General features: G+C 40.3%; 2 protein-coding genes across 3 annotated transcripts in view; one reads left to right on the forward strand and one right to left on the reverse strand.

Moving 5' to 3' along the window:
• TNFRSF17 (TNF receptor superfamily member 17) overlaps window positions 1-16,561 on the reverse strand; it is a 78,667-nt gene that overhangs the window by 43,366 nt on the left and 18,740 nt on the right. The window contains exon 2 of the mRNA XM_019715156.2: window positions 7,775-7,861. The gene's annotated coding sequence lies outside the window, so the exon portion shown is untranslated. The remainder of the gene's footprint in view (window positions 1-7,774; window positions 7,862-16,561) is intronic.
• The window catches only part of GSPT1 (G1 to S phase transition 1), a 30,780-nt gene continuing 14,600 nt past the window's right edge, over window positions 382-16,561 (forward strand). Inside the window, exons 1-6 of one of the 2 annotated variants that reach the window (XM_019715150.2) lie at window positions 382-992; window positions 11,316-11,360; window positions 11,480-11,521; window positions 12,271-12,498; window positions 13,541-13,574; window positions 15,522-15,599. In XM_019715150.2, coding sequence (XP_019570709.2) covers window positions 632-992; window positions 11,316-11,360; window positions 11,480-11,521; window positions 12,271-12,498; window positions 13,541-13,574; window positions 15,522-15,599 — 788 coding nt within the window. In that variant the 5' untranslated portion in view covers window positions 382-631. The remainder of the gene's footprint in view (window positions 993-11,315; window positions 11,361-11,479; window positions 11,522-12,270; window positions 12,499-13,540; window positions 13,575-15,521; window positions 15,600-16,561) is intronic. The other variant, XM_019715151.2, reaches the window with a different exon arrangement.

Genomic DNA, 16,561 nt, shown 5'->3' on the forward strand with positions numbered 1-16,561 from the left:
GGACGGCGGGCCACCCCCAGGGGCTGAAAGGCTCGCTGTCCGCGGCCCGGCGCCCAGTCGCGCCACCGCTGCCCCAGCCCCTGCCCCCACTCGGTGACAGCTGGGACCGCCGAGCTGCCACCAGATCTCCGCCCCCTCGCACTGCTTGCTGGGAGCCCGAGTCGCTTCCGGTTGCTCCGGCCCCCGGAACTTCGACTCCCGTCGGCCCCCGGGAAAACCGCAACAGGGTCGCGCGGGCACTGCCGGAACTCGTAGTTCCGTCTTCAGCTGCGCTCCATAGCCGGAAACGGGAACGGACAGAGCCGAGACTACCAAGGCGAAGGTACGGCTGGCGGCGAGGTTCAATCCGCGCCGGGCGTGGGGTTGGCGCTGAGGCGGTCGGAGGTGGTTGGGGTTGGGTGGGAGGAGATCCGCTCGCACACACGAGGAGGGTTGAGCTACCGCCGCCGTCGTCGCGTGTGCGGAGTGGAGACCCGAGCTGCCGCCGCGACGACGCCGGGGATTGTGTCGCTAGCCCCTGGCCCTTCTGCCTCGCCGCTTCTCGGGGTCAGTGCGGCCTGCTCCTTCCCGGCCGGTCGCCCCCGCCTCCATTTCCCGCCCTCTCTTCACCACACACACGGCCCCCCCGATCATGGATCCGGGCAGTGGTGGTGGCGGCGGCGGCGGCGGGAGCAGCAGCGGCAGCAGCAGCAGCGACTCGGCGCCCGACTGCTGGGACCAGGCAGACATGGAAGCCCCTGGGCCGGGGCCGTGCGGCGCCGCCGGCAGCGCCAGCGGCCCCTTGGCGGCGGCGGCGGCCGAGGCCCAGCGTGAACATCTCAGTGCGGCCTTCAGCCGGCAGCTCAACGTCAACGCCAAACCCTTCGTGCCCAACGTCCACGCCGCTGAGTTCGTGCCGTCCTTCCTGCGGGGCCCGGCCCAGCCGCCACCTCCCTCAGCTGGCGCCACCGCCAACAACCACGGAGCCGGCAGCGGCGCGGGAGGCCCTTCGGGTAAAAGGCCGGGACGCGGGCGGAGGCCGGCTGCTAGGGCGGGAGCAGCGGCCTGGGGGCCGGCGCCCACCGGGATGGGGTGGGGATGGGATGCGGTCAGGCGGCGCCTCGCAGGGCCAGGGGACGCGCGGCCGTGGGCTCGACGGCACGTGGGGCGCTGACAGCGGCGTCGCCAGTCCTGGGTGGGGCGGCCTGCGTGGGGCGGCCGCGGCTGAGGGCCCGTTGGGGCGGGAGAGGCGCGCCGGGGACACCGGCGGGGCCTGAGGCCCTCTCCTCCCCCGAGGGCCACAGTTACCCACTGGATGTGGGAACCGGAGGGGACAGAGCGGGGGGCGGCGGCGGTCAGCCACGCGAGGCCTAGCAGTGAGGGCAGATGGAGTCAGGAGTCTGTTGGTTGGAGGTGGAGAAATTCGAGGAGTTGGGGAGGACGAATGCTCGAGTTTTCCCTTCACCTGAGGCCTAGGCCAGAGAGCGTCTCTGGCTGTAATTTCTATTATTGAAGCTGTGATTACGTGTTAAATGTCTATGGCACCGAACCGGCCTGTAGGAATCCCAAGATGCATTGCAGTCTTGTGATCCGGCAGAAACTGTTGGCTATCAATACAAAGATCTTTTTCATCCTTACCATCCTGTAAGCTCGTAAAGCTCAGAGTGTCACAAAATTAGAGTTCCTCACTTAATGTTAATGTGGGTGGGAAACTACATTAATTTGTGTGCCCTTTTTCTTAAGGGGGAGTTGGACTTTTCCCCTTGTCAGTGACACGTTTATGATTTTCATTGCGTTAAAATCGTTTACCTTATTCAGGTTGCTTGGTATACCTCACTGTTTCTCTGTTCGTGTGTCAGTAATTAGTATGTTCAGACACTCGAGCGTTTGTTATAACTTAATAATCACGTGCTTTTCTAACTATAGCTACCACACATAACTTTCTGTGGTTAAGTTCGATCTTTAAAAATCTTCCTGTATTTAGGGGCTGCTTAAGTGATAGCATGCTTTCAGGTACTGATTTTGTAGGAATAACAAATGAGTGAACTTAAGTATTCTCCCTATATAAAGGTGCTTATTTTAGGAACTGTCAGTATTGGCTTAAAGAGAAAAAGAAAGGAAAAGGCTGAAAGTCCTTGCATTATAGTCAGAGTATGGGACAGGATCATAGCCGTTCCCAACAATTTGTGAAAGCAGATTGATTTCTTTTTTGAGTTCTGTGTTATATAGAACTATAATACTTACAGGGGAGACTTGACCAACCAGTAGTCTTTCTTAGATAAGTGGACATTATAACTCTGAGTTTGGTTTCTTGAGAAACTTTTGCTACAGTTTTTTCTCTAGGGGCAAAAAATTTGGAGAAATAACTTTTGCAAAGTACGTATGTGACCACACAGTTGGGGTTTGGTTGTTTTAGTGACTGATATTTCTTTTACTTGTGGGCAGTTGATGTTTTTCCCTTTGCACAAGGAAACTTAGCTTTTATTTCTTTGCTGAGATCAAGCCATTTTGCCTATCTAAACTACGTCACCTACCAGCTCCTAAAAGTGCTTCTTTCCCGTACCTTATCATGCAGATCCCGTTTATCCAGACATTTTCTTTTTGTCCCTCCCTCCTTATTCTAGAGCCACCAGCACCACACTAGCTAGACCTAAAGCTGCAATTCCAGCCTATCTAGCCATCAGCCAGTGTGGAGTGGTGGTTATTGTTGAGTGACTAGGCATTACCTCTTACGCAGGAGAACTTTTTCCTCTTCCTGATATTTGCTAATTTGCAATTTTACTCTTAATCCTTTTCTCTGTGGCACTGCTGGAAGTTAGAGATGTAAAAAGGTGTAGGGAAGTGGTTATAAGAAAAGCCCCTATATTATGGTCAACTTTTTCTTTTTTATCAGAAACCTGTTTTGGTGTTACTGACTTTACCAGCTGCTTCTACAAAACATCAGTTAATGTTAAAAAAAAAAAAAATCCTCTGTAGGATATCTATTTGAAAAGAATGGATTTTCTAAATTGAGGTCCCAAGTTCGGTGCAACTCTTGGATTGCATGTTACAGTCCATTCAGGTCATCATCAGAGCAGAGAGCTAAGCTTGGACGAAGCAGGAGAAAAAATGGAAATAACACTTAGATTGACATTTATAAAGGGGGAACCATAAAGTTTGCAGTTTTTTATAGTGAGGAAACAGACAGTAGGGCTAGCATGTTTCCTTTTGTTAAGCCATAGCTGAAATTTGTGGTGGGTGTGTTTTTAAACTAGATACAAGGAGAGCTTTTGAAGGTGTCAAGAGATAGAGCACTAGAATGAATGATTTAAAATATGTCTGTCTATGATGAGTATCTATTTCATTTGAAAATGGGCTAGTTTGTTTCTTTTTCCTTCCTTCTTTCCTCCCTTCCTTCTTTCCTCCTTTCCTCCCTCCCTCCCACCCTCCTTCCCTAGTCCCTTCCTTCTTTTCTTTACTACTTATAGGGGTGCCTTGAGCAACCAGTAGAGGAAGATGCTTTTGTATACTGTCATTCACCTTCCCTGGAAGGCTGCTGGTTACGCCTGTTTCCAGCCATGCCAAGTTCAGTGTTGACCTAGGATCTCTTTAAAAATGTAATATAGGGTTCCAAAGAAATGATTAAGTAGAACCCACTTAAGTGTCATTCTTTTTAGTGCATCCTCTACATACCCACGTGGATTGGCTAAGGCATGCTCTTTCAAGTAGAGGTCCTGAAGTGGATGAAAATACAGAAGACAAGGATTACATGTACTAGAACAAACATTTTCTGTGATAGACTGTACTTATTTTAAGTTCCGATTTGCACCTATGCAGTGTTTTTTGTTTTTTTTGTTGTTGTTTTTAATTAAATGAGAAACAGGTTTAGCAGTGTTACTCAGGTTACTTGGGGTCTTAGTCCTTTGGCTGCTATAACAAAATACTACAGACTGGGTAACTGATGAACAACAGAAATGTATGGCTCACGGTTCTGGAGGCTGGAAATCTGAGATCAGGGTGCCAGTCTGGTTGGGCAAGGGCCCTCTTCAGATATTAGACTTGACTTGTGTCCTCACAGGGCAGAAGGGGCAAGGGAGCTCTCTGATGCCTTTTACAAAGGCACTAACTATTCCCATGTGTGAGGGCTCTGACCCTCATGGCCTAGGGCCTCCCAAAGGCTCCACCTAATACCACTTCAGGCTTTAGGATTTCAACTTTAGAATTTGGGGGTACAGGGGGCTGGGTGGGACACAAACATTCAGACCATAGCCCTTGGATTTTAGAACAGCCACAACTTCGAAAGTAATGGTGTAGTGTTCTTTCCACCATTCTATCCTTAACACCTTTAAACACTGCCATTGAAAAATAAGTATAGAATAAACTAGCAGTCCTCAGTAGGTCCTCATAGGAGGATGTGTCTCCAAAATGTGCTACGTTGTATTGTGGAACATGAATTTTAAAGAGAAATGTTCTGTTTTGTAGTGTTTGGGTTTTGCTGAATGTTACTGTGCAGGGGGATTTTCTTTCTTCTTTTTTTTAATGATCCAGATATAATTCACATACCATAAAATTCACCTTTTTAAAATGTACAGTTCATTCATTTTTAGTCTATTCACAGTTATGCAGCCATCCTTACTTGGTGGATGCTTGTTCATCACTGAGTAGTTTCAAAGGGGACCTCTTCAGGGCCCCAGAGTAGAGACCATAACAGAATGAAAGTAGTCATGCTTGTTTCCTCCAGATGGATTCTTACACTTTATTGTTATGTTAAATGTTACCTGTTGATGGATAGATAAGTTTAGATGACAGATAAGGTTCTTGGCTTTAGATTTTTTTTCCTTTTCCTATAACAGATACCTGCAATAACCGTTGTAATATGAAGGATTTTTCAGGCTTCTGTAGCACAGTAAACGGAATAGAGTAGGCAGAGGAGATCAGGGAAAAGTATTCTTCCTGGAGTGTTACTTCTTTTCCTACCTTGACTTACTGATTATTAAATTTCTAGATTTGGGCTCATTTCATGCTTGAATGGCTGGAGCAGGAGGACTTAGGGAACTTAGGGGACTTAGTTACTCTGCCGATTGGTACGTGGCATTGCTTTAGCGACGGAGTAAGTATTGGTACGTGGCATTGCTTTAGCGACGGAGTAAGTATTGGTACGTGGCATTGCTTTAGCGACGGAATAAGTATTGGTACGTGGCATTGCTTTAGCGACGGAATAAGTATTGGTACGTGGCATTGCTTTAGCGACGGAATAAGTATTGGTACGTGGCATTGCTTTAGCGACGGAATAAGTAGGTTCTTAGAGTGGCATTGCTTTAGCGACGAGTAAGTATTGGTACATGGCATTGCTTTAGCGACGGAGTAAGTATTGGTACGCGGCATTGCTTTAGCGACGGAGTAAGTATTGAGTGGCATTGCTTTAGCGACGAGTAAGTATTGGTATGGCATTGCTTTAGCGACGGAGTAAGTATTGGTACGGGCATTGCTTTAGCGACGGAATAAGTATTGGTGTGGCATTGCTTTAGCGAAGAATAAGTATTGGACGGCATTGCTTTAGCGACGGAGTAAGTATTGGCGTGGCATTGCTTTAACAGTAAGTATTGGTACGTGGCATTGCTTTAGCGACGGAATAAGTATTGGTGCATTGCTTTAGCGAAGTATTGGCGTGGCATTGCTTTAGCGACAGAATAAGTATTGGTACGTGGCATTGCTTTAGCGACGGAATAAGTATTGGTACTGGCATTGCTTTAGCGACGGAATAAGTATTGGCTTAGCATTGCTTTAGCGAGTAAGTAATACAATCTCCTCATTTTATAAAGTTTAGAGATGCGAAGTGAATGCCTAAGGTCACTCACAAGAATTAATGACACAGTTGAGTCTAGAATTCAAATTTGCCAACTGCAAGGTTAGTGCTCTCTCCACCACACCATGCTGTTTAACAATGGAAAACAACTTGCCAAGAGCTAATTACTACAACCAGTATGGATTTTCTGAGCAAGCGGCCTTGGAATTGCCTTTCTTATATTTGATTCTTAAAAGTGTTTGTAATTGGGGGTGGGGGGTGGGAGATGAGGGTAAGGGGGATCGAATATATGGTGATGGAAGGAGAACTGACTCTGTGTGATGAACACACAATGGGATTTATAGATGATGTAATACAGAATTGTACACCTGAAATCTATGTAATTTTACTAACAATTGTCACCCCAATAAATTTAATGAAAAAAAAAAAGTGTTTGTAATTATTATGGGGCTTTGAAATGCTTCGTAATAATTTATTGAGCAGTTACCATGTGCTTAATATGCCCTTATCCTCACAACAATCTCTTGAGGTATAGGGACTGTTGGCCCATTTATAGATAAGAAAATTAAAGCTCAGAAGTTAAATAAATTAGCAAGGTGAATCCATGAATAAACGCAGGAGCTAGGCTTCAATCTAGGTCTGATTTCAAAGCTTATTCTAGTAATACTGACTCTGCTAGTCTTTTCCTTGTGATTTGATGTTAAAAGATCTTTCTGGCTGAGACACTTTTTCAGAAACTGGGCCCATGAGTTTGTGGACTACGGCGTGGTCTCCATGTTTGTCTCAGTACTAGCAGAGTGGTAATGTTCTAATTAAAGCAATATTTTGAAATTGCTTCTTCCTGCATTTTAGGAAATGAAGATAGAAAACACTTTGAACAGCTCCGTTCACTGTCTGTAGTGTTGTGCCTTTTTATTTTTAGAGTGTTAGGTAATTAAAGCAACACCATGGATATTTGTATGTGTTCTGTGGTCTTTTCTTTCGGAGGTCTGCTTTTACTATATTCCAGTATTGTCTGAGGGAGAAAAATACCTCAGCGTGCAAGTTTGGTAAGACTATATGGTTACCTGCGTGCTAGAGAATTTTTACTTACTTACTCAGTCTGTAATATGTCGTGGATATTGTATTTCTCTAAAACCCATCTTAGAAAATTGGCCCGTATGAAATTGTTTTTACTCTACTGAACCCTAATGGAAATGCAGTAAACATGTAGACACTAGGGATGGTAAGAAAAGTGAAGTGATAAGACTACAAGGGGCTAGTAGTTTTCAAAAGAAAACTACTGAAGTTAATTCAGTATAAATCAATTGTATGTTTTTACTCTATACAGTATACTGCCAACCCTGGAGACTACAAGAGTAGAGAGAAAAGTCTCCATATTTCAGAAAACCACAGTCATTCTGAAGCTATATAATCTCCTAGGGAACAAGAACTAATAATAAAAGTGCTGTAATTGAAAGAAGGGTCATATATTAGAGGCGTTCAGAAGAGAGACCATTAGTCCTTCAGGGTGATGGGATGGGTTGGGAGTGGTATAGAAATAGAAAATCCGGTAAGACAAATTTGTACCATAATTGAGAATCACAAGTAGCTATTTAAATTAATTAAAATTAAATAAAAATTAAAATTCAGTTCCTCCCTCACAGAAGCCATATTTCAAATGCTTAATAGCCATACATGGCTAGTGACTGTCATTACAGCACAGATACGGAATGTTTCTGTTACTGCAGAAGCTTGTATTGGACGGAATCTTGTCGCACTGTTTCTCTCTTTTTTTCCCTTTAATGAACACACCATTTAGGTAACAGGACTAAGAAATTTGAGTTAGGATGGCTATTTTAAATAGCACTGTTTAGTGTGTAAAGATTAAAGATTAATTTTATATCTAAAGCAGTACAGATTTAAATTGCTGATTTACGAAATATGGATTAATAAGCACTTTTTAAGAATTGGCAAAACACCTGTGTTTAAAACATACTTTGAATCAAATGATGGCATTTCATTACTTACCGCACGGACGTCCTTGACTAACTTGTGCTGTATCGATGAGCTGGTGAAATAGTCATCGTGTTCAAGTCCTCTGATCCATGAACAAATCTTTAAAAAAAAGGAAAGAAATTTTATATTTTCAAAAACTGAGCTGAAATACACATAAAATTAACCATTTTAAAGCAAACAGTCAAGTGGTATTGAGTACATTCATAGTTTTGTATAATTATTAATATCTAGCTCCACAATATTTTCATCTCCCAAAGGAAACGCATACCCATTAAGCAGTCACTCCCCATTTCCCTTTCCGCCTAGCTTCTGGCAACCTCCAATCTGCTCTCTGTCTCTACGGCTTCACCTGTACTGCGTATTTCATTCTAATGGAATCATACAACTTGTGACCGTTTGTGTCTGGCTGGCTTATTTCACTCACTACGATCAAATTTTAACTAACAGTTTAAAAATCCAGATTATCATCTATGTTACACCACAGGTAGTACTGTTGCCTGTCTTCTGGTAAAATCTGTCCTTGTTTTTAAATTTGTGGTAATATACCTAGTATCACAGCCAGCTCATTAGTCTTCCTCTATCATAAACAATAGTATTAGCTTCTCCTTTTAATTTGGGGTATGACGGTTTTATTCACTGGTACACTCAGGTAACTTTCCCACTTAGAATTGTCCTTCTTTTGACTATTTGATAAGGGTGTGTTTCTTAACATGGAGATACCATTGGAAGATCCACAACCATAATTTCATTCCTCAGGAGGTTTACTAACTACTCTTTCACCAGCAGACGTGAACCATGCAGCACCTGAGAAATCGAGCCCTAGTGGTCATCTGTTTGCTAACCATGAACCAGTGACTTTGGGCCTGGGGGGATTCTAAGCCCCTGCTCATCAGTAGTCAGGAAAACCGGGACGTGGTGTGCATTCTGAGTAAGACCGGAGGAGATGAAGGGAGAGGGTTGCCTGTGCATGTGTGAAGACTGGGTTCAACAATATTGAGAAGTTTAAAGAATATCTTGCTATATCTGTGATTTTTCTGGCCCATGATTTGAAAAATATCAGTTGGCAAATGTTGCTGTCATTGTCATTAGGTCTATTATAATGTGATCTGTGATCTTAGTATGTGGAAAGCTTTTTCCCAGCACAGCTAAACTCTGGTCTGCTTCTTAGTTTGAGCCCTTTAGTATCATCGTTATGTGTATTAAGCATTTCATTGCTTGTGGTACTTGACTCTGTCTCTGCCTCTGTGAGCGTTACAAACTTAAGACAAACATAAGTGTAGAGTGTTTTGAAAACTAAAACCCTGAACAGGTTTTTTGCATTATGCTGCATTATGCAGCCATGGAGGTGGTCTCACGACTGATGTGACTGTCCTGAGAAGTGCCTTAGACCTTATGCATGTATACTCGTATTTGTAAATCTAAGGCTTGGTGGTAGAACTAGATGGCCAGGTGTATGTACCGTTTGGTTTTGAGAAACTCAGTTACAGTTTGGGGGATATCTTAGTGGGTGATAGAGCCCACCATACCAGTTGTCGGAATCTTTTTCCTGCCTTAAAATACTGTACTTCATAACTTACTCGGTTCACTTTTACTGAGTGATTTTCAACAAAAGCTGTTTGAGGAAAGGCAAGATGGCACTTGTATAACTTGGAAAAGCCCAGTTGAGTCTGCTATATCTGTACATTCGATGGTACCGGTAGTGATGACAGTATTGCCTAGGATTTGGGTGGGATTTAAATGAGACAGCACTCAGCACATAAGCTCGGTGACAATGAGTTGGAGTGAGGGTGATCTGCCCCCACCTCCACGCCACCTCCAGCGCTGCACGGATCTGTGAGTGCTTCATATCCTGTATGGCCCATAATAGATACTGAGTACATAGGAGTTGATAAAATTGAATTGATAGTACATGTTATGGGGTGAAGACTCATTTGTTGGTGTCAGGTGCCAGCTATTATTCAGTTGATGCTAAACAAACGTATTCTCACATTTAATCCTCGCAACAATCCAGTCAGGTGGATGGCATGTCATTTCCATAATTCCTGTGAAATAATTGCATCTCACAATTTGTTAGTGACAAGCCATGATTAAAAGTCAGGAGTCAGCTGAGATCTGGCCTCTCATCACTACCCCATGCTGCCTCCTCCCTCTCTCGGGTGGCATATGAACTTCATTCACTTAGCACTGCCTGGCTTTCTCAGAAAATTAAATGATTTTTCCTTACCTTACCCATAAACTTTGCTTTGTAATAGGAAAACAAAAAAAAAGTAAATCTCTATTATATCTGAAGTATAATCCCTGTTCCCTTCTAAACCTAGTTCAAATGATTTTCTCCTATCCCGCTAATCGGTCACATAGGTCGAGGTCATCTTAGCCTTGCACTCTTTCTTCCTCTCCTGTCAGATGTTGTGTCCATTATCTTTGCACTTAACCCTCCCCTCTGGTTGCACTGCTCAGCTGTCCTAATGGCATGCTTTCTTGTAGTAGTGATGTTGGTCTTTCTGCTTGTGGCTTCATTCCCTCTCTAGTTCATCTATGTGCTATGACAGAAGAAATGATTTTCCTGAGTGATACTCGACATGTCACTTCTATCAAAAAAATCCCAATTGCCCTTTATCAGGGACAGGAAATTGCTTTCTTTAACACTGGGTGTTATTGAAGATTGGGTGCAAAACCCTTTCTTGACTCCTACAGGTGTTAATACATTCTGGGCAGTGATTTCAAATATGAGTTTTGCGGTTATGAATTAATTATTCTTTATCTCTTGGTGTGCAGGATTCACGTGATTCAAATTCTTTGTCTTTTTGTATCTTGGTGATACTTTAAAGCAAGGGCACTTTCATATTGGAGTATCCTTTAAGTTTATCAGACATAAAAAATAGACTTCATAACTGGGTATCAGTATATATTTCTCACATGTCTCTTCCAGTGATGTCATAAGTAGATTTGTGGTGTGGAAACTGGATTGTTGCTTGATCTTAGAATTCTAATATAACTCAAAACTGGCACCATTGTAACTACCTTTTCTGAGATGTTGTCAGGGCTTATATGTGTATTTCAGGGATTTTTATATGAAGTAATTTATTTTATTGCTATCAAGTAATTATTCAAGGATCTTGATAATGTGTATGATTATAGACTCTTAAAAAGGGCCAATCATAGCTTGCTTGAGCTAGAGCTACCAAAAGAGAATCTAGAGCACTAATATAGTATATTCGTTGAGCAAAACTTACTAATTTGATCTCTGCTGGGCTACAGATTACTTTTACAATATCTGTAAAGGAAAAGTTTACGAAGCAAATTAAAAGAATAAGCATGCTTTCATGAATACACTTCAGTTACTTAAAATGTTTTAATTGGCAGTGATTGATAGATTTTTAAAAAGGAAGATAGTGATTTCTAATTTGAAAACCTGAGTGAGTTGCCATTAGTCTGAATTTGGAAGTTGAAGTTTTTGTTGTGTTTTGAACTCTTGCTTTTACTGTTTTTAAAAATATAAGTAAAACTGATGTATAGATCTTAAGTTTTAATAGAACTTATTTCTATTAAACAGCACCTGTGGAACCTTCTCAAGAGGAACAGTCATTGTTATGTGAAGGTAATTTTCTATGATGTGATTCTCTGACCATCTAATTTGAGAAAACTTTAAGTTGTCTATGGTGCGTAAAGCTAGATATTGTTTTGTAAATATATATTATATCTCAATTTCTTGTCTAGGTTCAAATTCAGCTGTTAGCATGGAACTTTCAGAACCTGTTGGTAAGAAAATTTCTGACCATATTAATACAGTAATAAGAAACTCTTTCACTCTCAGGATTTAAGGTGCAAATAAATGTAAGTGTTATGATTATTGGAATGCCTGCATTAAAACTGACATTAAGTCTTGCTCTTAAGATTTAGAAAGCAGAACTAATCGGGCATTAACACTGCTGTGATAAATTTAATGATTGCAAATATAAAAGAATTGAGTGGAGGAATGTTAAAGTCAGTTTAAATAGTTGTACCTGTTCCATTTACTTTGTGAAAAATTTTCTTTTGTAACTTTATTACTCTTAAGGGCTTCATATTCCCTAGGCGATGAATAAAGTTGATGCCAGAGTTACTACTTGCAGAGAAAAAAGAAAATATGTTCTAAATCCTTTCACACTTTTCCTGTGTTCTGATGTTAAACTTTCCCTTTTGTCTACTGTTGGCATCTTAAAAGTGGAATAACAGGACTATTAGGAATGTTAGATCTCCTGTTTATATGTTGTTTGTCCTTATGAAAATGAGGCTTTGTTAAAATAGCAATCTCTCATCGTCTGAGTCAGAGCTCTGATGTCAGCAGTGAGGCCAGCTTGAAAGCTATTATTATCCATTTCTGTTGTGAAAGATTTTCTTGCTTATGTGTCACTAGACCTTAGGAAATGGATCTAAGTGTGCAAAGTTCCATTTGTTGTTTGAAAGCTTCTGTGTTTTAAACATTATAAATCTTTTTCAGAATACTAAGTTAAAATGCCTTGTTTCAGTAGAAAATGGAGAGACAGAAATGTCCCCAGAAGAATCATGGGAGCACAAAGACGAAATAAGTGAAGCAGAGTCAGGGGTTGGTTCCTTGGGAGATGGAAGGCCTCCAGAAGAAAATGCCCAAGAAATGATGGAGGAGGAAGAGGAAATTCCAAAACCGAAATCTGTGGTTGCGCCGCCCGGTGCTCCTAAAAAAGAACATGTAAATGTGGTGTTCATTGGGCATGTCGGTAAGCTGCACTCGGAGCCATGGTCAGAAATGACCAGATATTGGGCACATCACACAGAAAACATCTTATTTAGTTACTTGGAGATGTTTAGGGAAACTAAACTGAATTAATCTGAAAGGTCTTGATTTTTTACTTTCTAGATTTTTTTAGCAGGCAAAAAATTGCCAATACTTTGTCTTCAAGGTTGTGGGGATTAACAATATTGTAACATCATGGAAGCTAGAAGGAAATAAGCTTCAGTGTATTTGCATGTAATGCATAATTAGTCCACTGATGATGGCTCAGCGTATATGACGTCTGTTAATATCCCAGGAAATGTGCCTATTTTGTGTGTGAACTTCATTTGTTCATTTTATGGGATTAACCATACTAGGTAGTTTAATTTTGTGTGATGTAAGAAATTAATAAATTGGAATCAGGTTGCTGGGTAGCACGCGTGCGCGCGCACACACACACACACATACACACAAACCATTTGATTTACTCAAATATTCTCTAATCATCTGACCTACCCCAAAATTGTGAACAGAAAATACAGAATTATGTGACCTTTTTTCTTCCCTGCCTTCCCCTGTATGTGATGATACACCATTCTAGTTTTTCAGTTGCCAGAACGCCTTTAAAATGTGTAAAGGAACATCTGTCTCTTTGCTGAAAGGGAAAGGCAGATGCCTAAATGTAGTCACCGTGCTTAGGCTACTTTTGCTCTCCTCTGAGGCTCCCCTTGGGTAATTTATATTCTCTTGCTGTTGTACTCTTAGCTGAAGGTCAGGGAGCAATCTGTTCAAAAATTATTTTGTTCTTTATCAGTACAGTAGTTCTAAATCATTACTGAGCTATATAGGGGGCCTTAGCTTCATTTTCCAAGGGAGAGGGTAACCAGGGCTTATGCCCTAGATTTCTTTAATTTTAGTTGCTTTTGCAAGATTTAATTATATATACTAAACCATATCTTTAGTGTGTTAATGTATATAGTGGTTGGTTTTTAAAAATATTTTGACACCTACGTTTTGCATGTTGTTGATGATGTTGTTACTTTCAGATGCTGGCAAGTCAACCATCGGAGGGCAAATTATGTAAGTCTGTATTTTTTGTTAAACAATAATTAACTGGATTGAAGGAATTTTGGGCATTGTAAACATTCATAAAGTCATGCAAAGGAGATAAAACGGGTAACCCCAAGTTAAAAACAATAATAAAATGACATTAACTGTAAGGAAGGCTGATGTTAAGGAATAATTTTTATAATGTGATCATTCTTAGTATTTTCTGATGGATTGTAGGCTTTCACTAAAATTCTTTTGTTAGCACTGTCAGACTGTCATGTAATATTAAATATAGTTCTGAAAGCTGTCTTTTATGCTTTTTATAAAAACTAATATAGAACCCTAGCTTATAGGAAATCTTAGTCTTTGAATATAATTTTCTCAGGAATACTGAAACCAGCTTTTAAATCTTGTGCATGGGGGGAACTGGTTTTTCCTCATTCATCAACTCAAGTTTATGTGGATTTAATCAAAAACAGGTACTCTGGCTAACATACTAAGGTGTTTTTTTATATTATAGAAGCTATCGAGATATGAAAACACCATGGTTGGCTTTCAGTAATACATATTCTAGTATTGAAAAATCTTTTTAGGGGTGGCCGGTTAGTTCAGTTGGTTAGAGCGTGGTGCTAATACCACCAAGATTGCCAATTCAATCCCCACACTGGCCACCATGAGCTGCGCCCTCTTTAAAAAAAAAAAATCTTTTTTATTAAAAGGTCCTAAATATTTAATCACTCCAAATGAGACCCATTTTTTCAAACAGTGTAGCCAGAGGATCTAGAAGGGTATATCACCATTGTCTTGCCTTGTTAAATAATCTTGACTGGTGATCTTGCCAATTCTCACTTCTGAAGATTTCCCCAACGACCCTAAAGCAGGCTATTAAACGGATCCTTACCTAAGGCTCTATGGATGCAAGTGTCAGACCCATTTGACCTTGTGTTATAGAAGAATGTATATTTTTTGCTTATGGGCTATAATTTTCATTGGTATTTCACTGGGATTCTACATTCAAATGGTTAGAAACATGCATTGTAGGTGACTACACAGAAAGCACAGAGATGAAAGCAAGAACTGGAATTACTAAGGAATTATGCTAAAATAATTTCACTTTGAAGAATAATATTTGTAAAATATTAAATATTGAACTGTATTGGTAAAATTTAATTGCCTGGACACTATTGGAATCATTTTCTTTTTAGAGTGTTTACATTTGCTTTTTAAAAAACTTTTATTCTGAAATAATTTTAGACTTACAAAAAGGTTGCTGAAACGGTACAGAATTCCCGAACACCTTTCATTCAGCCTACCCCAATGATAACACGGTACATAACCATACTGCAGTCATCAAAACTAGGAAGTTAACATTGCTACAGTAAACTACACTATAGATCTTACTTGAATTTCACCAGTTTACGCACTAACGTTTTTCTGTTCTAGAATTCCATTTTGCATTTAGTTGTTTTGTCTCCTTAATCTTACCCAATTCGCGACATTTCCTCAGTCTTACCTTTCATGACCATTATAATTTGAAGAATGCTATTCACTTAAAAGCTATATTTCAATTTGGGTTGACTGATGTTTTTTACAATTAGATTGAGGTTAGTCATTTGGGGCAAGAATATCACAGAAGATATGTTGTGCTCTTCTCAGGGCCTCCTATCGGGGTAAATGATGTCAGTATTCGGTATGTTTTTTTATTATTGGTAATATTAGCCATAATTACTTGGTGAGGTGCTCTCTACCAGGATTCTCTACTGTAAGGTTATTATTTTTTCTTCTTTATTTTGTGGGACTTAATTTGAGACTATGCAAATATCTTTTCTACTGAAACTTCCTGATTTAAGCATCTACCTGAGGTACCTTTACTTTAAAATAGCTGTTTTCTGGAGTTGAAATTCCCCCCGAGTGCTTTAAAGTTTTCCTAATTTCATTGAGTAATTGTTTACTTCTTTTTTCTTTAAACACTTTTAGGTATTTGACTGGAATGGTTGACAAACGGACGCTTGAGAAATATGAAAGAGAAGCTAAAGAAAAAAACAGAGAAACTTGGTATATAGTAAACTTTTATGACCCTATAAATTACTTTTAAGGAAACACTGCCAACTTAATGCTTTTGTAGTCTACTAAAAGTTCTTGATGTCTAAAATGGTGTCTTAACAAAGGAAAAGTTTCCTTTCCCCTCATACTACACAGTAGATCATTTCCTGATGATTTCAAAACTCACAGAGAAATTTGGAAACATCCAGTAACAGGAAATTTGTTGAATAAATTATAAACCATCCATTTAATCGGGCCATTACCTAACCACTTAAAAATTGCATTTATGGACTTCATAGTAACCAGGAGTAGAACTGGTGTTACAGTGGAATTTGGAGAGAAGGCAGGAAACATAATAGTACTTAGGATATGATCATTATATAAATAAACACTAGAAAGAAAAAAGAACGGAAGGAATTATTGACAGTGGTTGCCTAGACTGGTGATAAAAAAGGTCAGCTTTTTTCTTTTTTCTAACCTTATCTGTTTTATTTTTAAAAAGTTAACAAGTTTTATCCTAATGGGACATTGATTGTGTTTTTTTTTATTATAGTGTTCCATTAAGGGGGAAAATCCTCTAATAATATTATACCAAAAAATGGATTATATACAGAGAAATACAGATGAGGCGATCTAAATTAACCCCTATTATTATGGATGGTTTGAACTTATATAAGTAATTTTTACATGGCAAAGTAATATTGAAATAATTTTTAGCAAGTAACTATTGCTCCCAATACCAGGTTAGTGGCCTTCACTTTTGAAAAATATCCTTAGACAGACATTATTTGTGTTATACTTTGTGCCAGGTGGTTATGAAATGACATATAAAGGAACTTACTACTTAACTCATGATGATAATGGCATTGGTACTAACTAGTCTTCTGTGTGTGTTGTCAGCTTATTTTAATACACAATGTTTGCTTCTAGAATATGTAGTTGACTGGATATATGTTTGAATCACAACAACACAA

This window comes from Rhinolophus sinicus, linkage group LG18 (genome assembly GCF_036562045.2).
Source record: "Rhinolophus sinicus isolate RSC01 linkage group LG18, ASM3656204v1, whole genome shotgun sequence".
NCBI lineage: Eukaryota > Metazoa > Chordata > Mammalia > Chiroptera > Rhinolophidae > Rhinolophus > Rhinolophus sinicus.